At 44.0% G+C, this 26,798-nt stretch overlaps 1 protein-coding gene across 3 annotated transcripts in view; it reads left to right on the forward strand.

Moving 5' to 3' along the window:
- Nucleotides 1-26,798, forward strand: part of ARHGAP6 (Rho GTPase activating protein 6) — a 486,163-nt gene that overhangs the window by 203,394 nt on the left and 255,971 nt on the right. The window contains exon 1 of one of the 3 annotated variants that reach the window (XM_060138344.1): nucleotides 14,020-14,224. The exons of the other annotated variants lie outside the window; for them this stretch is intronic. Within the exon in view, the coding sequence (XP_059994327.1) occupies nucleotides 14,180-14,224 (45 nt within the window). The 5' untranslated portion in view covers nucleotides 14,020-14,179. Of the gene's footprint in view, nucleotides 1-14,019; nucleotides 14,225-26,798 lie in introns of those variants that run through there. 3 annotated transcript variants of the gene reach the window in all.

Consider the following 26,798-nt stretch of genomic DNA (forward strand, 5'->3'; position numbering starts at 1 on the left):
TGCTTGCTCGGAATGACATAAGGTTTTTAAGACAGGACAAAATCGTCAGACTCTAAGGGCCAAATGTAGACATGGATGTTCTAGAATCTTCTGCTTTTCTGGTCTCAGAGCACATGGCATGCTGTGTAATTGAATCCAGTGTAGATGTGTGCGAACTCCATTCAGATTTGGAGTGATGGATACCAAGGAACAGCACGTGTCCAAAAGCAGGTTTACACTTGCAAGCTGAGGGCACAGGGAAAGCTTTCCTTTCGATGAGACTTAGAAAACACCAATCAATGAGAAAGAAATACTTTGACAAATGATTTGACACTAGTGCATACGAACACAACAAGGGAATGTTGGCTTTTGGTTATGATTTATATTGCTCTAGAAGAAATGGGGATGGGGCTGCCTTCTACAGCCCAAATGAATCCCCCATACATTTACCCGAGACTTCTAGAAATAACATAGGTATGTCTCTAAAAGCTTATTAGATATGTGGAAAAACAGAATCCAGTTCGGAAGTCTGCCTGCCCTAAACAGGCTGCTTTATCTTAGGCCAGTTGTCTGTCTGTTTCAAGTCTATAAATGAAACAAAATAATTGAGATGTTAATAGAAACGAATATATGGAAGATATATTTTTTTCCTTTGGAATTATAGAACTCCTCCAAGAGGGAGAAGATGAAAACCAAAAGTAGAAAAAAAAAAAAAAACGAAAGGAAATAAAGTGCTATGTTAGTTTTCTAAATCGGGGGTCAGCGAACATTTTCTGCAAGAGACCAGATATTTTAGGCAGTTGAAAGCAGCCATAGACAGATACATACATGAATGGACGTGACTGTGCTCCAGTAAGACTTTATGTATGGATGCCGAAATGTGAGTTTCACGTAATTTGCATGTCATGAAATATTATTCTGTTGATTTTTCTTTCAACCATTTAGAAAGGTAAAAACCATTCTTACTCCTATGCCGGATCTGAGACAAACGTCTCTCCTCATTTGTTCTTTTAGAACAAACAAAACAAAACAAAGTTGAAGTACAACATGCTTTCTTTTTCCGGTTTTTTTGTAAATTATTTGAGTGCTGGTTTTTCACCTTTGGTATTTTCCTGGATTTTTCTCGAATGCTTTATGCCCCTGCTAGAATGCTTTGGGCCCCTGTAGCACTTTCTAACATCAGTTATCATGCATATATTAAGTGCTCATCATGATCTGAAATCCTGGGGACAGACTTCAGAGGAAAAGAAAATATTAGCAATAGAAAGTGGTATAGAAGCTCCTCATTTATGGAATTTCAACTTGTACACTTTCATAGATACAAACAAAACCATACTCTGGAGTAAAGCCCTCTGGCTCTCTCCTCACCGTCAAAACATGCATTAAGAGGTTCTGGGAGCTCTCTGTTTCTGCTTTATTTCCCCTCTTGTTTTTCAGTTTACCTAATATTTACAGTACTTCTGTTTGGTGCTGAGGAGTTGTGCCATTAACCCCATCTTGTATGATAATCTCAGAGGAAATGAAGGAGAAAATGCTAGTAAGAAGTAGCAGAAGACTTCCTTGGTGACACAGTGGTTAAGAACTCGCCTGCCAATGCAGGGGACACGGGTTCAATCCTTGGTCCAGGAAGATCCCATGTGCTGAGGAGCAACTAAGCCCGTGCACCACAAGTACTGAGCCTGCACTCTAGAGCCCACGAGCCACAACTAATGAGCCCGCGTGCCACAGCTACTGAAGTCCTCACGCCTAGAGCCCATGCTCCACAACAAGAGAAGCCACCACAATGAGAAGCCCTTGCACCACATCAAAGAGTAGCCCCCACTCGCTGCAACGAGAGAAAGCCTGTGCGCAGCAGTGAAGACCCAGCGCAGCCAAATAAATAAATAAATACATTTTAAAAAAAGGAAGTAGCAGAAAGGAAGGCAAGATAGAAACAATTTTTCAAAATCCAAGTAGGTCAGAAAAATTGTTGCAAGTCCCTTGGCAGGAAGAATAGTTTTGAGGACAAAGACCTCATCATGCAACCTGAGAGTTCTGTACCTATGTGATAATAGCAAAAATTGATATAGAGCTTATATATGCCCAGTACAGTTCTAACTGCTACACACACACACACTTACGTACTAATTTAATCCCCAGAAAAAGATGGTAATCAACAAATGATGTCATAAAATGATTGATGAAGCAGAGAAAAATTTAACTGTGCGCTTGGGGATCAACATCTTAGACCTATTTTTTTTAGTTGAAGTATAGTTGATTTACAACATTGTGTTAATTTCTGCTGTACAGCAAAGTGATTCAGGTATATACACACACACACACACACACACACACACACACACGTGCGCGCGCGCGTGCGCGCACACATTCTTTTTCATATTCTTTTCCATTATGGTTTATCACAGGATACTGAGTATAGTTCCCTGTGCTGTATAGTAGGACCTTGTTGTTTACCCATTCTCTATATAATAGTTTACATCTGCTAATCCCAACCTCCCACTCCATCCCTCCCCCAACCTCCCTTCCCCTTGGCAACCACCAGTCTGTTCTTTATGTCTGTGAGTCTGTTTCTGTTTTGTAGTTAGGTTGATTTGTGTCATATTTTAGATTCCACATAGAAGTGATATCATATGGTATTTATTGTTCTCTGTCTGGCTTACTTCACTTAGTATGATAATCTTTCAGTCCATCCATGTTGCTGCAAATGGCAGTATTTCGTTCTTTTTTATGGTTAAGTAATATTCCATTGTGTGTGTGTGTGTGTGTGTGTGTGTGTGTGTGTGTGTGTGTGTGTGTGTGTGTGTATAGTTTATCCATTCATCTGTTGATGGACATTTAGGTTGTTTCCATGTTAGACCTGTTTATGATAATCCAGGGGAAGGAAATGAATCCAGTAAGTAAAGTAACCTAGTTGTGGATGGTTCCATGGGTTTGCAGCTTTTGGAATCGACCCAAACTTCAAGTCCATGGCTAAATGACCACTGGAGATGCTAAAGCTGCTGAGAAGTTCCCCGCAGTGCTTGTGGGCGGATTAACCACTTCAGAAGATTTTCAGCGTATGAAATGGAATAGGTCTAGTGTGGGCAAAGATGCCAGATGATAAAGCATTTATCAGCAAGGAAGGGGATGAGCTGTAGTGTAGAGTCTTGGAAGATCAATTCATACCTCACCTTGCTGGCAACACATCTGGGGGCTGCAGGCTTCTACCCTGCTCAGGATATCTGGACACAGAAACAGTCATAAACAGCCTTTAGAGCTTAACAAGTTTTCAAGCAAAAAGTGTAGTGGACACTTGCTGTTGGTACTCTGCCCAGAATCTCTCAGATCTTGACCAGTTCTGTGTGTCAGTTCCATTCCCCAGCTTCTGTGTGGTTTGCTTCTAATGACCAACATCTGTGAACGTCTTCAGAGGATTTCCCTTGGGGTGTTTGAGAGTTTCCCTGTGCCCACAAAGAGCGAGAAGTGCCTGGTAATTTACATCACCCTGGGGCCTCCCATAGCCCGTGACTGGCGGCTGTGAGAATATTTAAGGTCAACTCCTTTGGCTCGAGGTGGGGCAACTCCAGAGCTCCTCTCAGCATCAGGCTGAGACTGAGACTGTGCCAGAAATCACACCATTACTTGGCTTCGTCCCCTTTCCTACCCTGTTACGCTTGCCCCTTACCAGTCACTCCTGGGACCATGTCCTGAATAAATCACTGGCCCATGAATCCTCATCTTAGTCTCTGTTTCTGAGGCACGCTACCTAAGGCAAGAAGCAACTGTATTATTAAGAGAGAGAAATAGCACAAGGCCTTCAGTTGGCATTGAAAGAATGAATGAAAGAATGGACTGAGTGCATTAACAGAAGCCAGTCTTTAGCCTTGAACCACACATGTTGTAGTCAGGGAAACAGGAAAGAGATAAAACATTCGCTATGACATTTTAGAGTTACAGGTCCTCTAGTGAAACTGCTTACATAGTGCCGCCTCTCTAGCTGACGGTCATTCTAACAACTGCCGGAGAGGAGACATCAGCACTCCCCAGGAGAGCTGCCTCCTTCTCTTGCACTACTCAATTTATCATAAAGACCTCCCTTCTGTCCTTCCCTCCCTCCCTCCCTCCCTCCCTCCTTACTCTCTCTCTGTCTCTCTGTCTCTCTGGTTCTCAGCTTTTATGGAGGTAGGATTCACATTTCTTTTCTGGACGCTTTGTATAAATGGAATCATATAATGTGTGGTGTGTACGCATGTGAAGAATGATGGCAACCAAAGTTGAAATAGACAAAAGTCCTAGTGTGATGCTTAGATTCTGATATATTAGGATTATTTTGACTAGAAGAACAATTTTTTCCATACAGTAGGGTTTCTCAACCTTGGCATTCGGGGCCGGATCATCCTCTGTTACGTATGTGTGTGTGTTGGGGGATAGGGATTGGCTTGTTCACTGTGGAATGTTTAGCAGCATCCCTGGCCACTACCTACAAAATGCAAATAGCACATCCCCTAGTGTGTCTGCAGACACTGCCAGATGTCCTCTGGCAGACAACGTTACCCCTGGTTGAGAAGCGCTTTCATACAGCATGGTCCCAGAGAAAAAGAGTCAAGAAATGAGGCTTGGTTCCATTGCACTGCAAGGCAAAGAAGGCCCTGCTGAACTGTTGATGTTTGACCTTTATGTGCCCAGCATTCCTTGGGGATCTGGAACTCTCTGGCCCATGCTCTCTATTTGGTGGATTAATGGGATACAGATAGGTTAAGTGACTTGGCAAACAAAGGACACTCTGTTTCATTCTCCTTTTATTACACCCCTGACAACAAATTCTTAACGTTTGCCTTATATGTTCTGCTCCCTATAAAAAATGGAAATCATCATCACAAAATAGATTAATTTGGGGAGGGGAGAACTGTTACACGTGAAATTGCTTGGAATGCTCCAGGCACTAGAGTAATGTCAGGTGTCATCATTCAAGCACTGCTGAGCCTCCAAAACCAGAGGTTTTGGAGGACGTAACAGTGGCTTCCTTGGGTGACTAGTCAAGTGCTCCAAATGACTCCATAGCTACTAGTGTTGATCACACCAAGGGCCAGTTTTCACACTCTCTGCTAGCCTTTTGACACGCTGTGTTGGGTGCAAACCCACTTGCACGTAGGTTCCAAAGCTCGACCCTACCATTCTGCTCTGGGGGAATTTCTCCTTGTTTCCTTCCTTGGCGCAAGACCCACTCCACTAAAGGAAAATGTGTTGCTGGTGCGAGTTGTACTCCTAAGTGGAAATTATTGAAGGTGAATTTCTTATGTCTGCGAAGGGTTTGTTTCTCAGCGTCTGTACTCTTGCCGTTTTAGGCAGGATAGTTCTTTGTTGCGGGAGGCTGTCCTGTGCGCTGGAGGGTGTTTAGCAGCAGCCCTTGCTTCTACCCACTAGATACAAGTGGCACCCCCACACACAGTTGTGACAGTAAAACGTATCTCCAGACATTGCCAGGTGTCCTCTTGGGGGAAAATTGTGCCCGTTGAGAACCACTGGCCTAGGGAGATAGGGGTGGGGCACTGGCAGCGTCTGCCTGCCCCTTTCATAAGAAGGCACCACAGCGATCTAATGAAAGAGTCTCTGCTTTGAAACATACTGGAATGGCCTGCAAAGAGATTTGGACCCAACTTCATTTACACCTCAACTCCACCATTTACCGGCTGTGCAAAACAAGTGAATTACCCTGATGAATAAAATGGAGATAATCACAGTTTCCTCACACAGTTATTCCGAGGATCCAGATTTGCTGTTTGCAAAGCATCTAGTTGGACAAAGGGCCAGTGACGTAGGTGCTCAGTGGTTAGTGGAAGCGTTATCATTCCAGATAATCATTTCAGCACCTGCAGCATTGGTGGTGTCACAAGTGTTCCGCAGGCTTTACACGCTCGCAACACCACGCAGAGGAAAGGAGGTTGTAAGTGGCTGGGTGGAGGCAATAGACTAACATTAGATTATGGAGATGATGAAAAGTAGTTTCTTGATTCTCCAGCTGTTTCTTGGGAAATCATAACTAGAGGGAATACAGTCTCTGCTTTTTTGCCTAATGAGCCTGAAATAGAACATTTATTTTAGAAACATCTCTCTGTGGATACTTTCGTAGGGCGCTCTCCTTGGCTCCAAGGCACTGAGTAGCAGTTCTTCAGTGAAGATATCAAAATGGCAAGAAAAGGACAAACCAGTGATTCTAAACTGAACCTATTGTAATGGTCACTTTATTCTCACCCTGCCTCCCTCACCTTCTTTCCCTGCACCCATAGATCATCAGATTCCCAGTTCTAGTTGTTGATGTCTACCTTCCTGATATTCTTTAGAGTAGAGATCAAGGCTGAGGGCAGGAGTTCTAGGGGATACTCTCTTCTCTGTCCTGTGTCACCACAGCACCGGGCATATTCTTGGGACCCATAGGAATGCCTCAGTCACTGGTCATTGGACCAGGTGTGTCTTCAGGCTGGGGGCTCGCTCTCTCTAATATACCTGGAGAAAGGAACGGGACGCTTCATTCTTCCTTGAATCCATCCCATCCCCGTATCCCTGTTAAGGTTAAAAGGAACGGGGGGGAGTGCACTATGGCTGTGGGGCAAAATGGTAATTCCTTAAGGGGCACTTATGTTTACAGTTTGCTGACATTCGCCACCCCCCAACACTATACGCTGGACTTCTGCCTAAAAATATGTCCTCCCTCAGAAGCATAACTGATGTATCCATTGCTCTTACCCATACGTGTGGACGGACTCAGCACTGGTGTTCCCAATGCTATGACCCTAGCAGGGCCGGTAGGTCTTTCTTCACTTCTAAGAGACATGATTTTGGACAAGGAGGACCTTAAGCTTCTTCCCTGTCTCTCCTTCCTGATCCTGCAGTTTGATTTCCTGAATTTTATCTTTGTAGCCCCATGAAAAAACCTAGAAGAGAGACAATTCTAAACTATGTTCAGCCTTTATATAAACTATGTTCAGTCTATTTATACTATAGTGTAAATAAAGATTCTAATTGGTACAATCAGTTTGGAAAACGGTTGGGCATTGTCCAGTAAAGTTGAAGATATGCATGCCTATGACCCAGCAGTTCTGTTTCTAGGTTTGCACGCTATACAAATGCAGGCACGTGTGTACAAGGAGACATGTATAATGATGTTCAAGCAGTGTGGTTTTCAGTAGTCCAAAACTGGAAAGGATGCAAATGTCCACCAGCAGCTGAAAGGATAAATATTGGTAAACACACACAATGGAATACTAGACAGCAATGGGAATGAACAAACTACAGCTACATATGGTAACATGGAAGAACCTTAGAAACACAATGTTGAGTAAAGAAGCCAGATGTAATAAAAACATACTTATGAATCCATTGATATGAAGTTAGAAAGCAGGCAACACTAAGCTCTAAGATTTGTGGATACATAACTTCCTAAAAAGCAGTGCTTCTCAGACAGGGGTGATCTTGCCTCCCCACCCCCAGGGGACATTTGTCAATGTCTAGAGATACTTTTGGTTGCCACAATTGGGGGAAGGAGATAATACTTACATCTAGTGGGTAGATGCCAGGGATGCTGCTAAACATCCTATGATGCATAGGGAACTGCCTCCACAACAAAGAATTATTGGTATGACAGCAAAATCACAAGCGACGAAAGCAAAAATAGACTATCGGGACTTCATAAAATGAAAAAGCTTCTGCACGGCAAAAGACCCAATCAACAAAATGAAAAGGGAATCTAAAGGATGGGAGAAAATATTTGCAAACCATATATCTGATAAGGGGTTAATATCCAAAATATATAAGGAACTCATACAACTCAATAGCAAAAAAACAAATTATCTTATTAAAAAATGGGCAAAGACTGTTGGTGGGAATGTAAATTGATACAGCCACTATGGAGAACAGTATGGAGTTTCCTTAAAAAACTAAAAATAGAACTGCCATATGACCCAGCAATCCCACTACTGGGCATATACCCTGAGAAAACCATAATTCAAAAAGAGTCATGTACCACAATGTTCATTGCAGCTCTATTTACAATAGCCAGGACATGGACGCAACCTAAGTGTCCATCAACAGATGAATGGGTAAAGAAGATGTGGCACATATATACAATGGGATATTACTCAGCCATAAAAAGAAATGAAATTGAGTCATTTGTAGTGAGGTGGATGGACCTAGAGTCTGTCATACAGAGTGAAGTAAGTCAGAAAGAGAAAACAAATACCATATGCTAACACATATATATGGAATCTAAAAAAAAAAAAAAGAGAGAGAGTTATGAAGAACCTAGGGGCAGGACAGGAATAAAGACGCAGATGCAGAGAATGGACTTGAGGACACAGGGAGAGGGAAGGGTAAGCTGGGACGAAGTGAGAGAGTGGCATGGACATATATACACTACCAAACGTAAAATAGACAGCTAGTGGGAAGCAGCCGCATAGCACAGGGAGATCAGCTCGGTGCTTTGTGACCACCTAGAGGGGTGGGATAAGGAAGATGGGAGGGAGACGCAAGAGGGGCGAGATATGGGGATATATGTATAGCTGATTCACTTTGTTATAAAGCAGAAACTAACACACCATTGTAAAGCAATTATATTCCAGTAAAGATGTTAAAAGGATAAAAAATGGGCAAAGGGCCTGAATAGACATTTTTCCAAAGAAGACATACACATGGCCAACGGGTATTTGAAAAGGTGCTCAGCATCACTAATCATCAGGGAAATGCATATAAGAACCATAATGAGATAGCACCTCACACCTGTTAGGATAGCTATTATCAAAGAGACAAGAGATAACAAGTGTTGGCAAGAATGTGGAGAAAAGGGAACACTTACACACTGTTGGTGGGAATGTAAATTGGTACAGCCATTATAGAAAGCATTATGCAGGTTCCTCAAAAATGTAGAATTAAAAATAGAACTACCACATGATCCAGCAATCCCACTTCTTCGTATGTATCCAAAAGAACTGAAATCAGGATCCCCAAGAGACATCTGCATTCCCATGTCCAGTGCAGCGTTATTCACAATAGCCAAGATATGGAAACAACCTAAGTGTCCATCCATGGATGAAGAGATAAAGAAAATGTGGTGTATATATGTACAGTGGAACATTATTCAGCCATAAATAATCCTACCATTTGAGACAACGTTAATAGACCTTGAAGGAATTATGCTACGTGAAATAAGTCAGACAGAGAAAGACAAATACTGTATGATCTCACTTACTTGTGGAATCTAAAGAAGCTGAACCCAGAAATGGAGAATAGATTGGTAGTTACCAGGGACTGGCAGTGGGGTAATGAGGAGATGTTTGTCAAAGGGTAAAAACTTCCAGATATGAAATAAACAAATTCCGAGAGGTCTAATGTGCAGCACGGTGAGTATAGTTAACATTACAGTATTGTACACTTGAAAGTTGCTAAGAGGGTAGATCTTAAATGTTCTCATCACACACAAAAATATGTTCACTATGTGAAGTGACGGAGGTATTAACTAATCTTATTACGATACTCATTTCACAATATGTATGTGTATCAAATTATCACACTGTACACCTTAAACTTTTACAGTGCTATATGTCAATTATAGCTCAGTAAAGCTGGGGGGGAGGGGAGAAGAATTTTCTGTCCCCAAGTATCAATAGTGCTGAGATGGAGAAACCCTGTTATAAAAGGGAAGCAAATAAGTGAAGTCTATAAAGACAGGGCAGTGTCTGCCCCTGGGTTGGGGTCACGGGGGAGGGTGTTATAATGCGGTTGAGGCACGCTAGCAGTATTCTATTCCTTGACCTTGGTGATGGTTAGATGGGTGTATGTTGTGCAAGAATTCATTGAGCTGCACATTGTATGTTATCAAATTTCCTGTTTCAAAAATTTAAAAATACCCTTGGAGGTGGGTTGACAAGATAATAGGATGGAAGAGTATAGGAGGTGGGTTTGGGGGAAGAGGTTCCCCATCCAAGAGGGTTCCATCGCCACTCTGTCAACAGTGACAGGGCTGGGTGTGCAAGAAGGGCCTCGTGCTCTGATCTCAGTGCGTTGCAGTTCTCACATGGGCCTTCAGCTCCTGCTACACCCTGAAGTTGAATTTGCTTCCACAGATTTAGGTGAAGTTTTCCTTAAACCAAGTAATCACCCTTGGCTTGGCACGAAATGTGGAAAATATTAACTCAGCTTATAGGCAGGCAGAGTAAATACAAACAGGGATTTTAATTTAAATGCCCTGGCAGCAAGGGCAGCCTTCAGTACTGCAAGTGCTGTAATAGTTGGGGACAGGAAGTCGTGGAAATGCTACTGTTAGCGTGACATATTTTCTCTTAAAAGTGATGCTAGTAGAGGAACTCCTAGAGATTATTTTTGAGTCCTCTCTGGGGGAAATTATAAACATCAGAGAAATTTATTTAAAAAAAAATGACTAACCAAAAGAGAACATTAGGCAAGCAGGCTCTTAACCTAACCAGTAAATGATGTGAACTTCAGCCTTTTCTGAAGTGAGGTTTTATGTGCTCTCTTTATGTCCCTCCATCACCCCAAAAGATCACACCTGAATTGCAAATCCACCTGCCATTTAATGCATAGTTTAAATGACCTAGAACAATAACTGTGAATTGTATGCACTTAAAAATATTTATTGAATAAGTAACCTAGTGAATAGTTAAATAACATGGGAAGGATACTTGGAAGCAGAGATGTACAAAAAAGAAATTGTTATTAGAGTGGTGTTTAAAATATACCCTGAAATAGATTCAAATAAAAATAATATGTGGAATTCAAATTGGTTAAGATTTTTTTATTGAAGTATAGTTGATTTACAATGTTTCAGGGGTAAGCAAAGTGATTCAGTTATATATATATATATATATATATATATATATACACACATGCATATTCTTTTTCAGATTCTTTTATATTATAGGTTATTACAAGATATTAAATATAGTTCCCTGTGCTATACAGTAGGACCTTGTTGTTTATCTCCTTTCTATATAGTAGCGTGTATCTGTCAATCCCCAATTCCTCATTTACACCCCCTTTCCCCTTTGGTAACCAAAGTTTGTCTTCTGTGTCTGTGACTCTATTTCTGTTTTGTAAATAAGTTCATTTGTATCATTATTTTAAGGCCCCACATATAAGCGATATCATATGACTAAATTGTTTAAGACTTAACAGACCTCTTAGAGTTCTGCACAGCCTTCTAGACCCTGAGAACTGAAGTGGTGTGTGACTCACTCGCAGGTGAATTGAAGAGTCTTGCAGCATGAACTGATGACTTCTTTTCTTCGATGCTTTGTCCTATCTCCTCAAACCTTTCAAACACAGAAAAAACAACCCTATCGCACTGGAAAATTTAACTCCAACTTAGCACTGACAATTTAGCAAGAAGTCTGCTAGCAGGCAGTAGTCCTTCCTAAAGTATAAGTACACAGTTTGGGAACGATGGATTATTTTTGGCTTACAATAATGCCGTTTAGTGACTTAATAAAATTTTCAAAGGCAGAATAGAAACAGACCAAAACCTAAGATGACGCAATTTTAACATGGAGGCGACATACTCAAGGGTAATGATCAAAGGATTACGTGTAAGGTTTTGTTAAATCCACGGACCCGCCTTGTATTGTCTATATATATTAATAATGAACTAGTTTTTGTAGGAAAAGGGATTTTTAGCTTTGAGGGCTTAATGGCAGGTATGACGGAGGAACTCTCCTAAGGCTGGAGAGTTCCTCTTTCTAAATAGAGCAGCAGGAAGCAGAGGTCCCGAAACGGGGGCACTTGTGCATGCATGCCCTCCTTTGGCAGCTCCAGCTGCATTCTCTGAGGGATGCTGTGTGGCGAAGCTTGGGCTGGTTATGCCTCATTGTGAGGGTCTTTGAGGACATAGCTGTAAAGGTTGCTTTCAGCAGCAGAGCAGAGTGAAAGTGAAGAGCGGACTTTAGTGTGTTGTTTTTCCAGCTCTGCCTGGACGTGTCGGGGAGCAGGGAGGGCCTCCAAGGTGAGGGGGTTCGCTCCCACTTCGCAGAGGAAGAGGTGATCTGCGCAAAGGCAGACTGCAGGGAGGAGACTTGGGCAAATGGTGAAATTGACTTTCTCTTAAGACAGGTGGCACTCTGGCTGGAAGTTCCTGGTTTTGGCGGGGGGTCGAGTTTAAATTTATTTGTATGTTATTGCGGTGTAAAATATACATAGTGGAGGGTGTAAATTACACAAATCTGAACTGTACCACTCAGTGAACTTTTACATATGGGTGTACTTGGGTAGCTGTCATACAGATCAGGATACAGAACATTTCCAGAACCCTAAAAGGTTCCCTTGTATCCCCTTCCCAGTCAGGACCACTTCCCCATCTTGGTAATCATGATTCTGGCTTCTGTCACCATAGATCACACTTGCCTATTTCAGTTCAACATGTGAATTTCAGCTCCATAATAAATAAATGGAATCTTACGGTACGTCCTCTTGAGTCTGATTTCTTTCTCTGGACACGGCATTTGTGAGAATACTCCATGTTGTGTCTATCAGTAGCATTTTCCTTTCACCACTAAGCAGTATGTATTCCCTTCACGCACCAGTTGGTTCATCACGCACCAGTTGATGGACGTTTGGATTGTTTCCATTTTGGCCGTTCTGCTTAAAGATATTTTGAACGTTCTTGTGCACGAGAAGGCCCTTGGCACCCATTTCTCTCTGTATCTAGGAGTGGAATTGCTGGGTCAGAGGGTAGGCATACGATCAGCTTTAGTAGGTATAATCTTACAGTTTTCCAGGCAGATGAACTGTCATGAGATCTAGTAGTAGATTCTTTAGGGTACCTGCACCCCTGGCTTCACATTCTCACTGCTGTTTGCAACTATGCTGCCAACTGTTTTAAAGGCTTCTATGCCAGTGGGTGGTTCGCCCAACCAAATTGTAAGGACTCGAACACAGGGGCTGCAGCCTATTTTCCTAGCCCTCCCCCCAGCAGGTGGAGGGCCACCCAGGGAGTCCAGTATAGTGGGACCCTGAAGAATTGACACAAGCCACCCCCAAATCCATCTTCCACTTGATAGCCACCCCTCTTGGGCTTGGATGGATTGATTTCACAGGGTCTGGGTGCAGCTTGCGAGAGGCTGCAGGTAAGTCACAGGCTATCAGGCCTTGGGAGGGACCTTGGCACTCTTCACGATGTTTTAAAGTGTAGGCTTCCACGAGGGGATTGCGGAGCAGAGGCCAGTTTTAGGTGGTGGTGTGAATCTCCAGCGTGTGCTGAAATGATTTGGTTTAGCTGGCAGAATTTGCAAATAGTGGACGTTTCTTCTATTTCCAAAACCTTGCTGTGTTGTTTCCCGATTTGCTAAGACATAGAAAGGAGGGCTCTGAGCACCCCGCCCCCCACTCAGGTCCAGCCTGGCACCCCTACTCAGTTCCAGCAGACTTCGGGCAGATTTTCCGGGGCTCCCCCTTCCAGCCCACTTCCCTAGACACGCCCGGGTCCTGCAAGCCCTCTGAGACTCAGTTTGCCCAACGTGGCCCGGCCCCGCAAGCCTCCAGCCCTGCCGCCCCTCCTCAGCAGTTCCCTCGAGCAGCATTACTTGGTCCCTCTCCGCTTGCCCCCTCCTACGGTTCCCGCCACTGAGACTCTCCCAGAGGAAGGCTTTCCGAAGACCAGAGACTGAAACTGCATCCTCGCCGGGCCGGTTCCGAGTCGTCTTTCGGCATCAGATCCACACCTCCTTCAAAGTTAGTCAGTCTCTCCTTCTTGGAAACCCAAGCTCGCCCTGTCGCTGGTGTTGAAGGCTTTAGCAGCCCAGCCCCGGCATCCCGGATCCCACGGGCCTGGGCAGGGGCGGGGTGGCAGGAGTTAGGAGCGCCGGCCGCCCTGACACCTGTCGTGGGCGCGCTCGGTCGCTGTAGCCCCCAGCAGCTGGCGGCGGCGGGCGCGACTGGGGCCAGCCAGCAGCGGAAGGAATTAAATGCCCGCCCATCGAATCTGACTCGGCCTCCGCCCCCCCCCACTCCTCCTTCCCCTTCGCAGTCGCCTCCTGCCTGTCCCCGCCGGCTCCGCGGCGGGACGCTGGTGCCCGGGACGCTTTGCACCGCGCTCCGGGCACAGGCAGCAGGGCTCGAGTCCGGTGGCTGCCCCAGGATGGCGGTAAAATAGGGGGACCCCGGAGAGGCGCCACGACCCTAGGCTGCGCCCGAGAGCCCGCTACTCCTCCCCGGTGGCGGCATGGGGGACCCGGTGTACCGCGAGAAACCGCAGCTGCACTACGCGGTGAGTGTCCCGGCGCGCTCAGAGGCGACAGCGCGGGCTTGAAAGGATCCGTGGCTTCCCAGAGGTCCTCGGTGTGTATGGCGGGTGGGTGGGTGAAGAGTGCCGCGTGCGTCACCCCGAGTGTCATCTGCTCAGAGACTCAGGTGCCCCTTAGAAGGGGAGCCCCCATCCCCGGAGCCCGTGGTCCTTTGCCCCGCACAGTGGTCACTGCGTCTGGGGCCGGGGGCCGGACCCTGCCGCTGCCTCGCTGGCCAGGGCTGAGAAACGGGGCTCCCAGGGCTGCGCCCAGGTCTGCCCACTCAACCTTTGGTCACATACCCTGCAAGAACCGACACAGAACTGGATGGGAGGCAGGGACCGCTTGGTGATGGCAGCGTGTGGCCAGTGGACCCTCCGGAGAAATGCTGCAGGGCGGGTTGGGATGCCGCGGGTTTGCTCCTTGGAAAGGGAGCAAACTCCCAGGGAGTTTGTAGGGGGACACAGTGTTGCACATTTTCTGATTAATATAAGAAGGTGGCAGGGGGTCTAGTGTCGGTGGCCTCTCTTCTCCCTGTTGACTCAAAGATTCCACATTTATTGGGGGCCTACTGTATGCCAGGCACTACGGGGCGCTGGGGACCGCAGGACACACCGGACAAAAAGCTCGTGGGATTTGCCTCCTTTAAAGAAGGAGTCAGGATTTCAAGGTTAACGACCGACTGACCAAATCCAGATTCGAGATTGAGTCTATTTTTGAGAAAGAGAAAAGACTTAAGAAAAAAAAGTCGAATGAAAATCAAGATGTTTCTGAGGAATGAGTCCTGCTTCTGAAGATTCTGAGTGCTGCCTCCAGGAAGCCGGCAGGCGTCCTTGTTAGTTTAGCCCAGTCTGAACATTTCTAAGATGTGTCGTTTTGACGCGGAGCCTTGTAGTTGCTCTGGCATCTGCTACTTTACTGAGTTTTCCTTGACATGATTTTCACTATTGAGACTGGACGTGCTGGGTGCCAAGTTTCAAAACTGGAGGGAAGCAGGCAGAAACTTAAGACAAGAATTATCAACATTGATAATAAGGCAGAGACAGTTATCTGTCTGGAATTCGTGTCCTCCAAAATGCACTCTCCACATTAAAAAAAGGAAAGTTTTCACGGAAGGAGTCGAGGTGGACGGGGGTGGTAGGTGCAGAGGTCCCCGATCTCCCCCAGCTGGTTCCCGGGGCGTATAGTGGGGTCCGGGATCAGCCGGGGGTGGGCCGTTGTGCTTGCTGCGAACTTCTGCGGTTTCACTTTGCTGCGCTGGAAAAAAAGAGGGCCTGAGTTAGAAAATCGTTAAGGTTCCTTCTCAGGCACACGTTCTAGGAACGTATGATGGCTCGTTCTCTAGTTTTGCCAGGGTTACTCGCCTTGAAATGCCCAGTGAGACACTAGTAAGTTACTAATGCTTGTATGTGGGGTTGTTTTGTTTTGTTTTGTTTTTTTGAGACACAAATGGCTCAGCGATTTGCCTTTTAAAGCGGTATTCAGGACAACCCGTTTTCGGCAGAGGTCTCTTTGCACTGAAGGATCTAGGGTCTGTGCTCATTATGTCTAATCAGCATTTCACCGCACTCCCTTTTTCAGATTTTGAACTGTGTGCTGGTGCCCTTTAATTTGCAATCTGAGGTGTCAATGTCATTTACGAGGTGAGGGAGGAAAGGTGAGACCTGGCTCCTTAAAAAAAAAAAAAGTCTATTCGTTCTATGAATGATTATTGCCTCAATTATGCAAATACATCCAATGCATCACAAAACGATTTAAAAATGATTTTCAATCAGCTGTCTCATTCTCCCTAAAAGCATAAACTTAGAGTCAAGCTGATGTTAATGTCTCCTCTTGCTCTCTGAAGATATGCTGATGAGATAGCCCTTTATTCTAGCTCAGATCACCACTTACATATTTTCTGATTTAAGACTCTTAAAAGGAAGATTCCAGAGGGAAGATGTTGGCTCTCAAGTTGGAAGAAGTCACCTGGGTCCTCTGAAGTTTCCTATGCACACTTTAGAATGATAAAGCAGCAACATTCAGCAGCACCGTATCAGTCACAAGTCAAAAGGATGTTCTTTATTGTGACCCATTGTTTTTCATATTAACATAACTCTCTATGGCTTAAGATCTATTCTAACGCTGCACTCTTCGTCAGCTTCCCCTACAGTGGTTTAGGTAATTCCAAGAGCTTGTTTTGCCTTTTAGCATAAATATTCCACTTATTTCTCTCATCTTGGTTTTGCCCCACTGTGTATTGTCCTGGAGTCCTGCGGGCTTTTTGTGTCTGTATCTTCCTCCAAAAGAATTATCCTCCATGTGTCCTCAGTACCTCTTGCCTCCTCTGAAAGATAATCCAGGGGCAAGTATATAGCAATACTCTTCCTTCAGTGCTTTTTTCATTTGTCCAAGGTGAGATTGCATATAAGAAATCAATGGCTCACATTTTCTTCGTTCACCAAACATCTGTGGAGTGCCTATCGTGTGCCAGCTATTTGGTCACTTTTCCAAAGACGATTAAATAGTGAAAATGTTAAGAGTTGTTATGAACTCGTCACTCATCTTTTTAAATGGTCCTAATGGTCACAAAGAGAGAAATACAAACACTTAAGTAGATAACAGCATCCTGCATTTATAAAATCACTTAACACTTTCCCAAAGTATAGCACAACTGTCTTGTTTTATCATCGTAACAAAAATGCAGCTAATGTTTTCCTCCCAACCTTTCCTCCCACGGTTTTCCCACATGGAGTTTATGGTGACTCCATCCTCCCAGCTGGGTGTCGTCCTTGATGCCTTTTGGTGACGTGGTCAGATTTGTATTTTGAAAATCCTGCTCTGGTCCCTGGAAGGAGTCGAGGGTGGGGGGAAGTTAGAGCGCATCCTGGCACTTGGGCCAGGGAGAGATGAGAGGAGGTGACCTACACTCGAGCTGGGCTGGAGGTTGAGAGCAGTCAGCATAGTTGAGAGATGTTTAGGGCGCTGAACCAGCCAGCCTGTATGTGGATGGGCTACAGAGGTGCTCGAGTATGAGGGTCAAGGGTGACATGCACAGATCAATGTTTGCCTGGCAGCACTTCTAGAGAAACTGCAGTTTCTCGTTAGTATTTTCTTCTACAAGTTGCAAAGTGTTTGGACACAGTCTGTGTCACTTTCAGCCTCAAATCCGGCTGGTGGGTTAGACAGGTTTTCTATTTTGTGGCTGAAGAAATCCAAGCTTAGAGCGGTGGAGTTCAAGGTGGCACAGGTGCAGTTGGTGACAGAATGGGGAATTTCATCCAGGTGCCGTGATCCCACAGACCTCATCGGACTCATTCAGAGAACCTCGCCCCTTCCTCTTTTGTCACCATAATAAACCAACAATCAAATAGCGTACCTTCAGTGACTTAACGTCACCATCCATATTGTTGAATTACACGACCAGATAGCTCTTTAATCGGACTGGTATAGACAAAACGCAAAATTTCAATATCCATGAAGTTCAATGCCATAACTTTATGTCTTTCTCAGGGTTTCTCGGCCTCGGCAAAATGCACATTTTGAGCAGGATACTTCTTCGTTGTGCGGCTGTCCTGTGCACCGTAGGATGTTGACCAGCATCCTTGATCTCCGCCTACTAGATGCCAGTACCATAGCCCCACGCCACGCCCAGTTATGATAACCAAATGTATCTCCAGACAGTGCCGTATGTCCCTTGGGGGGCAAAATTGCTCCCGCCTGAGACCCCCTGGTCTATCTGATTTTCATGTATGTTTCTAAGAAGATGTGACATTTACTGTGTAATAAGATCGAGAAAGAGAAGACACAGTAAATGTTCTGAGTGTTTTATATATATATATATATATATATATATATATATATATATATATATGCTATACAATGAACATGCAAAACTTTAGAGAGAGACCAACACAGAGGTTCACAGAGAGTCTCAAACACAGCACAAGTGCTGGGGGTAGAATAATGAGTCACCCCAGTTTCAATGGTCACGGCTTTAACAATGTTCTCCCACTTTTGTTGACCCCCAAAAGTCAGGTCACTTGGCCTGGGTTAAAGATTACCGTAACCTACCTTTCCCAACAGTCCTCATGTACCTTCTTCCGTTAACCACAAACAAAATATTACAAACCTTGATTGTCTGCCAAGATCATGTGACAAAAGTCTAATTTCATGACAAGCCATGCAATTAAGTATGGCGACTTCTTCAGGTGAATACTGCGCTGAGTATTAGTTTTAATTAAAAAATTTTTTTTGATGCTTTGGCCGCGCCACATGGCATGTGGTATCTTAGTTCCCCAACCAGGGATCGAACCCGCGCCCCCTGCATTGGAAGCACAGAGTCTTAACCGCTGGACCGCCAGGGAAGTCCCAAATGAGTGTTAATTTTAGAACAAATTATCGGGCATCTTTTTTTATCTTCTATTTTATTTTAATTTATTCATTTTTTATTTTCTTAACATCTTTACTGGAATATAATTGCTTTACAATGCTGTGTTAGTTTCTGCTGTATCACAAAGTGAATCAGCTATACGTGTACGTATGTCCCCATATCCCCTCCCTCTTGCGTCTCCCTCCCACCTTCCCTATCGCACCCCTCTAGGTGGTCACAAAGCACTGAGCTAACATATATATATATGGAACTTAAGAAAAAAAAAAGGTCATGAAGAACCTAGGGGTAAGACGGGAATAAAGACACAGACCTACTAGAGAATGGACTTTTTTGAAAGGGAAACAAGAAGATTTCCTGTTGCCGCTGGCTAAGATAAATCTATGGATGGGTGATGTGTGTTCTGTTCATAGAGGTGTGACAGAAAGCAGGGGGCTTAGACTCTGACTTGGGATATCTCCCCATGGAGTCTGGATGTCAGGATGCAGCCATTTTCGTCCCTTGGACCGGTCTACTTCTGAGCTTCTCTGTTGCTGACATCACTTCCTGTTTGGTGCAGTTGCCCCACTATCTGTGCTCTTGACCACAGTCTCATCATTAAATGCTGACTGTTTCCTTGCTCTGCTTAAGTTTCCTCCTCCCTAAGGAACCCCACTGCAAGGGCTAAGCTGCTTACCCTGCCAGGGAGCCTTTCTTCACCCAAATCAGTCGAGGTCTTAATATGATAGTTTCTAAGTTTGCTTGCTATGAACATTCGATTTTGAAAGACTTTATAAAGTCATTAAGTCCGCTTAATAATTCAGTGGTGTTGAGTACAGGATATTCTTTGGTAATTCCGAAGACACCCAGAACTGGGCACCGTTGCAGGGCTGAGATGATATGAATCCGTTATCATCCATCAGCTCTGCCAGTGTAGACATGTTAGGAAGTTCAGCGGAACTTGTACTGACCTGCTGCATGGCTCAGAATTCACTTTTATAACACTGTTTGCTAGTCATTTGTCTCCTCAGAAAGCCAAAAATTTGCAAGTTACAGATAAGTGGGAGATTACTGAATCACCTTAATTAACACCTCTGCTAATCATGGGTACCTTTCCCACCACCTGCCCCCAGCTTCCAATATGCATTCTTTTCTGCTGCACTCAGTTTTTTCTGTGTGTGGCCTCTTCGGTCTGGAACTCTCATCACCTTAGGAAGCTACCTATCCCATCCTTCCAAACACTTCTTAAGCACCGCTGCTAGTTGATAAACAATCGGATTCCTCTTGGATGTTGCCTGGAAGAGATATCTGTCAATAATAAGAAAACAAATGCTACCCTTTGCCTGGTCCTTTCTGATCATGAACTTCTATTATTTCCTTTTCCTTTTCCCCGCATTGTGATAACCCTGGACCAAATACACCTGAGTCCCAACTTGATTGTGATATTATTGTCCAGTCATATGCACTCTTCACTGGGTTTTTGATTCCCCACTTGTCCCTCACCTGTATCACTCTTGGTCTTTTCCATCACCGTAAATGGTTGGCGACTTGGCGAGCTGCCCTAGCCAGACACTTAGGGGTCATCCTGGAGTCCTCCCTTTCCTGCACCCCACGACATTGAATCTCTGAGCCAGCCCTGCCAGGTCTGTTTCACAGCACTCCCCAAATTCATCCTCTTCCTTCCATCTGCACTGCTGTTACCTAAATCCAAACCCGCAGCCTCCGTTGTCCTCACTAAGACAACATGGTAACCCTATATTCCAGTCCTGGGACCAGTTGAGACCTTTTCAAAAGAAAATGAAGTTGTGACATTTCAGTGCTTAAAGCTCTCTGGTTGGTTTCCATTACACTTAGACTAATATCTCCCTCCCTGACCTTGGCCTTCCAAGTCATCGTACATAATTCTCCCTGCTTCCTAACACCCTCCCTCAGCTTACCACTGCCCAGCCACATTAGTGTACTTTCTGTTCCTCAAACGTGAGCAGCTCTCTCCTGTCCCAGACCTTTGTTCCTACTGTTTCTTCTGCCTCAGACGTTCTTTGTGTGGCTGTTTTTTGTATCCTACAAGTTGCAGGAAAAAAAGTCGCCTTCCCCGACTGCTCTCTCCAAAGTGCTTCTGATCCCAGCAGTTACCATTGATCATATCACACTAGATGCTGCCTTCATTGTTTGCTCCACTACTTGGTACATTATACATTGTTTGACTCTCCCTACTGGTGTGTAAGCTTATTCAGGGCAGGGACCTAATCATTCTTTTCCCACGATATCCCCGCTGCCTAGAATGGGTCCTGGTATAGGATGGGCACAAAATAAATATCTATGAGGAAATGAATCTGGCTGCCTGGGTGTTTTTACCTATAATAGATTACACCAGTGGGTTCAAAACTTCACTCATCATCATCTGATGATTGCAAAACATATTGGCTTCAGGGATTCACCCAATTTCCACTAAGTGAGAATCTCCAAGGCCTAGACTTGGAATCAATGATTCTGATATCAGCCACGTTTGGAAACCACCGATTAATTTACATGGTGGACCACTTACCGTTCAAGAAGCCTCTACAAAGCCTCGGATTCGGCGGCAGAGTGATCCAGAGAGTTCAATCCAGTGCTTTACCTGAGGTGACCCTGAGGTAATGGAGTACAAGTTTTCAGAGAGGTCTTTTGTTTTGTAACCTAGTATTCATTTCAGCTGAACCCGCTAAGGATACAAGAGGCATAGGAAGGCTTCCTCTACGTAGCGTGGTCTGGCCATATGTCCGTCAGCATCCATTTTCTAGGTAATCTAAGCCAGTGATTCTCAACCAGGGGACACTGGGAAATGTCTGGAGGCATTGTTGGTTGTCACAACTGGCATCTAGTAGGTAGAGACCTGAGATGGTGCTCAGCACCCTAAACAGTGCACAGCACAGCCTAACAAAGGATTGTCCAGCCCAAATGTCAACAGTGCTGAGATTAAGACGCCTTGCCTTAGACATATCTCGGTAGACATCAAAATCTTCGCTCTTTTTGAGGTTCATTTTGTATAGTGGTCTCTAAGATGAATTATACATATTTCCCTGCTATTTACGAGCTGGACAACATGTGAGTTACCTGTTCCGGATGTGAGTCATGGTTATGAACATGATGTTTCACACTGCGGGGGAGAGGGAGATTACCCTGAGAGGGGTGATGGTGGCCCTTCCAGAAGCCTCATTGCCTTGAGCTTTTTACTTCTTCACTCCTCAACTCTGATGCCCTTTGTAATCTTGGATCTTGTTTTTTAAATGCTTCCTGTCTTCTCTCTTGTGTCAGACTTTAGCTGACTTCTTGATTTATTAATGTCTAATGGTCTTATCTCAGTTCACTGCCTCTATTCTGATATAGCTGGAATACCAGTTTATTAAATCTGATAGTCCTGGCTCTAATATCAGGAATCATAATCTCCCAACTAGGATGTGAGGGATTCTCAGAAAGCCCACGTGCTTGGATGTTGGATCTGTGACTGTATGTGAGTAAGGAGCTAGCGCCCGCTTCTGTCCAGCAGTCAGTCGTTGAGGATGTGATGTGGACTGACCTGCTCTGGGGGAAATGCAGAAGCACTGAACGAAAAACAAAAGGAAGGAGGAGGAAGTTAGCTTCTCCCAGCTCTTCTCTCTCAGTTCCATCCTGGTTAAAAATCTCCCAGTCAAGACACACCTTATTGGTCCAATGTGGGCCCCTCGCCCACCCAGGAGGACAGAGGGATAAGATCGTCAGGTTTGAGTCACTGCCCACTGCTATTGCTAAGGAGGCAAACTGGATTCAAAGGCGTTGGATTTAAAAGAATAAGTGCTTCATTCGCTTTCACATTTTAAAAATGAGAGAAATTTGCTGTGATCTTCATCATCCTATCATTTGTACTCAGGCTTAAATGGTTTCTAACTATCCTTGCATCTCTGTATTACTTCTTAGAGTGGCAGAGTCTTATATGGGAGCATCTGATTGGCTGGAACAGGTCACATGATTTCATGTTGGTTTGAAGAGGGAAGATCTCCCATTAGGGAGTCCATAGTGGGAGACGTGAACGATGGGCCAATAACTCTATATAATGATATATTGCCTTGAAACAGGAGTGGGGTTTGCACGATGAAGGGTAAATAAATGAACAAATGTCAATTGCAAAAAATAAATAAATAAATAATAAATAAATAAATAAAATAACAAAACAAAAAACGAAAACAACTTCCTGATCAGCCCAGGGTGGCAGTTGTATTGGTGGCCTATCTGCCACTGACAAGGATTGTGGAGCCCTTTCTCAAGTCCTGGCCACATCAGTGAATGTTAATTAGCACGGCCTGTTTTAGATTGTAAGCTCCAAAATGATGGGGAGTGAATAGATTTAAAGGTCTTAGTTGCTTGCAAAATTTTGGACTAAGCTCACCAACATTTACAAACGAATACAGTTAATTTAGTATAATGTACCTTCTCAGATTTTCTGGTTCTAACCTTATTTTCAAAAGATCAACTATTCTAATTTATGTTATTCTTAAATACTTTCTGAATACTTAAAAACTTAGCGATCGATCAAATGAAACAATAAGCACTGCCACCCATCTTTATATGGTACTGCTCTCTCTGTCTTTATGGATGTGGCTATGAGATACATCTCAGTTGGGATAAGTTATACACAACGTATAAGACTACTTTATTCACTCAAATATGATCAGTGTTACTAAAGGCTCTTTCCTTGAAAGATGTCATAACCCTTTGAAATGAAAACCGGTCAGGATTTTCTCCCCGTTTCTTTGGTTGCTTGACACATTCTTAGAACTCTTCTAAGTTAAATTTTTAGAGTAAAATTGGAGTGTCAGGAGTGCCAAATACATTAGATTTCTGAGATGAAGTTTTCAGAAGAATTTGGAGTTATGGCTTTGGGGAAAAGTTGCCATGGAAACAGCAAAAGATGTTCAGATGAATCAACTTTAAAAATATTTTTTGAATGACCCCTTTCTGTAGCTGACTGAAATCTCTGGTAAAGAAAGGTTTGCATCCAAGTGAAATGAAGAGACTAGAAGCATGTCACCAGTGTGTGGAGTGCCTCAGCTGTGTATCTGCTGAGCTCCCCTGGGCCAGGTGGGTGCCGCCCATCGTGGACGGGACTCTCGGACATGGTTCTGGATTCTGTACTGCTGGTGCCAGCTTAATTCGATCCACAGAGTAATAATCGTTTAGCAAGAAAATGGAATGTCAGGTTTGCTGGCGGAATTTGAAAATGGTCGCACATGGTATCATTTTTGTAAGTCTTTATGCACATGACCTGTAACAGTGCCATTATGATGTCATTTTGATTGTCTAAGCAAAATGTAAAACACAGTCTTAACTTGGATCTCAAAAGATGAGGTATTCTCCCACCTTAGCTGCTGACTCACAGGCAAGGGCATTGTATCCATCAGGATGTGGCAGGAAACAGATGGGACACTCAAAAAGGCCTCACTTAAGGAACGGACTATTATGGATGTGTCAACAGGTTTACAAGAATCAATAAAGGGTGGTGAGGCACACAGCAATTAGCAGCGGGGATGCTGTTACCACGTGGGCACAGAGAGGGTCCAGTGTTACTGGAACCTGATGACTGCCAACCTCGCTAGAAGGGACCCTGGAAATGGACCCAGCGAGGATTGCAGCAAGGGCAAAATATAAAGAAGCAGGGGTGGCGTGGGATAATAGGTAAATACTCTGATCTCTTGGTCTTCCTGCGCTAACTCATCTCCTTCTAGTACCAAACCCAACAAATCCACTGAGGTCAGTCTCAGAGGGCGCAGACCAGCACAGAGAAGGGCAGGGATTTTTGTCTTGTTTTGGCACAAGTGGGGGAGAGTTGGCAAACAGAAAATTCATCATATGCGCGTTCACGCTTGTTTGGGATTTAATTACTTTATGAAAGACCCTAAATTCCTGAGAATATAGACGACTCCCAAACTGCTTAGAATGTCTCTTTCCTCTCCCCTGTGTGTTAATTACCACATTTAAACTAGTAACGTGTCAGACCAACTCCATCTACATATGAGGTGCATGTCTTTAAGAATATTCACATCACAAGCCTATTAAAATACTTACTCTTCACGTACTATACAGTATATATCTACATAGATGTTGTAATTAATTTAATATCGAGAAGTTCCATGCTTAATTCAGAAATGCTTTGGTCTAAATGTATTAATGCAAATTCAAACTGCAATACATTTTTTCCCCTCTAAGCCCCATAGGATCGTCTAATGTAATTTATTTTCCAAACAACGATAAAGGAAGAATCAGTTTACCTCTTTTTCTGGTTGGTGGGTAAAGAGTTTTGACGCTGAAAGTTATACGTCAACGCCGATGGCTTAACCTGTGCTTTATTCTCATTTATATCTGTTGGTAAAGGAGTTGCAGCTGAGGACTGCAGTCGAACCACCCTGTACTCCAGTTAGCTTAGCAGGAAGAAAAACTCCCTTTTCAACCTTGACTGCAGAAAGTGACTCTCATTCTTAAGTTAGTTCCTCCTCGAGGCCCCTGTGCATCCACTTTCATAACATCCATCGTGCATGTAATTGCACCTCTAAAGACCAAATTCATTCCAGAACTGAAAAATCCAAAGGGGCGGAGGCCAGAACCAGGGCCCATGTCTAGATGCCATGTCTCTGGTCACGTGGAGCACGTGCCTGATAGCACGTGCTTGAATGTCAGCAAAATTAATCAATAACTTAGAGCTCTTAGAAATATTTAGGCTGACTTGCAGTCTCAATAATAATGATCGCCAATATTTATTGAATGCTTTCCATGAGCCCTGGACATATTACATATATTATCTCATTTAATCCTTACAAGAACCCTGTGAGGTAGGTCCTACTATCATCCCCATTTACAAGATGAGGAAACCAAGGCAGTGCGTTTAGATCTGTTTCAAGGTCACACAGCTAGTAAGTAGTAGAATTGGGATTCAAATCCTTGTCGGTTTGACCGCCAAGTCTCAGTGCTTGAACCACTGCACAGTGGCTGACTGTTAAGATGGCATTGGCTTGAGATGTTACCTTTGAGATGACACTCTTAAAAGCTTTTCATTTTGTAAATATTCTAGACGCACAGGAAGTTGCCAAAGTAGAACCAAGAGATTCCATGTACCCTTTATCCAGCCTCCTTCAATGATAGCATCTCACATAATTACAGTACGATATCAAAACCAGGAAATTGGCATTGGTATAATGCTGTTAACTTGAGTACACACCTTGTTCATGTTTCACCGGTTTTTTACATGCATTCCTTTGTGTATGTGTGAGTGAGGGAGGGAAGGACCGAGAGATGGAGAGAGAGAGACAGACACAGAGAGAGATCCAGGCAATTTTATCATGTGTCTAGATTGGCATATCTGCCACCACATTCAAGATACAGGACCGTTCCATCACCACCAAAAAACTCCCTCATGCTACCGCTTTGTAGTCACACCCACGCTACATCCTACCTCTGGCGCCTACTGTAATCCGGGCAACCACTGACCTGTTCTCCATAAAATGACACCTTTTAGATTACTTCCTCTGTCCTTCCGGCACAATGGGAACATTCCTGTCTCCATTGATCATTTATGTCAAAAACGTGCAGAGACCTAACAGGAGAAAATTAAGGTGAATCGATAATGAGATCAGAGAGGATTTTGGTGTTCTTGTCGTTAGTAACATACACAACCACAAATAAAGACATCCTGTTTGGTATTTTTTAGCTGAACGTTGTGGTAATTTTGTAATTCCAGCTCTTGTGTTTTCTCTAGCAAAGTGCTTTTAATTGAAACAGCACAGAATTTAGCTCCTGCGTGAATGCGCCATGCTCCCTCTTTGCATGGCTGTTCTAATGGAACATCCATTTCAGGAATGACAGCCGCATGGTTGAACTTGCAGCCGCCTGGAAAAGGTACATGAGAGCTGGCACTCTGCCCTCCAAAAGTATTTATGAGCAAGGATAAACACAAGTCCCACATGTATTTGCGGTAGCCACGACCCAGTTGTGCTCTGGGCAGCACAAGGGTTATGTAAACCCTGGCGTTGATGGTACACATGCATTTTTATTCATTCATCTTGAAGGGAGTGGCGGTTCATAGACCTCTCTTGGGGAAACGTTTGAACCTTATCAAGATTAGCTGGTTCAAAAAAACCTTAATAGCTGTTTTTATTCAGGATGGCTGCGGAGTGAAACCTTATCATCGGGACACAGTTATAAAG

This window comes from Lagenorhynchus albirostris, chromosome X (assembly GCF_949774975.1).
Source record: "Lagenorhynchus albirostris chromosome X, mLagAlb1.1, whole genome shotgun sequence".
Taxonomy (NCBI): Eukaryota; Metazoa; Chordata; class Mammalia; order Artiodactyla; family Delphinidae; genus Lagenorhynchus; species Lagenorhynchus albirostris.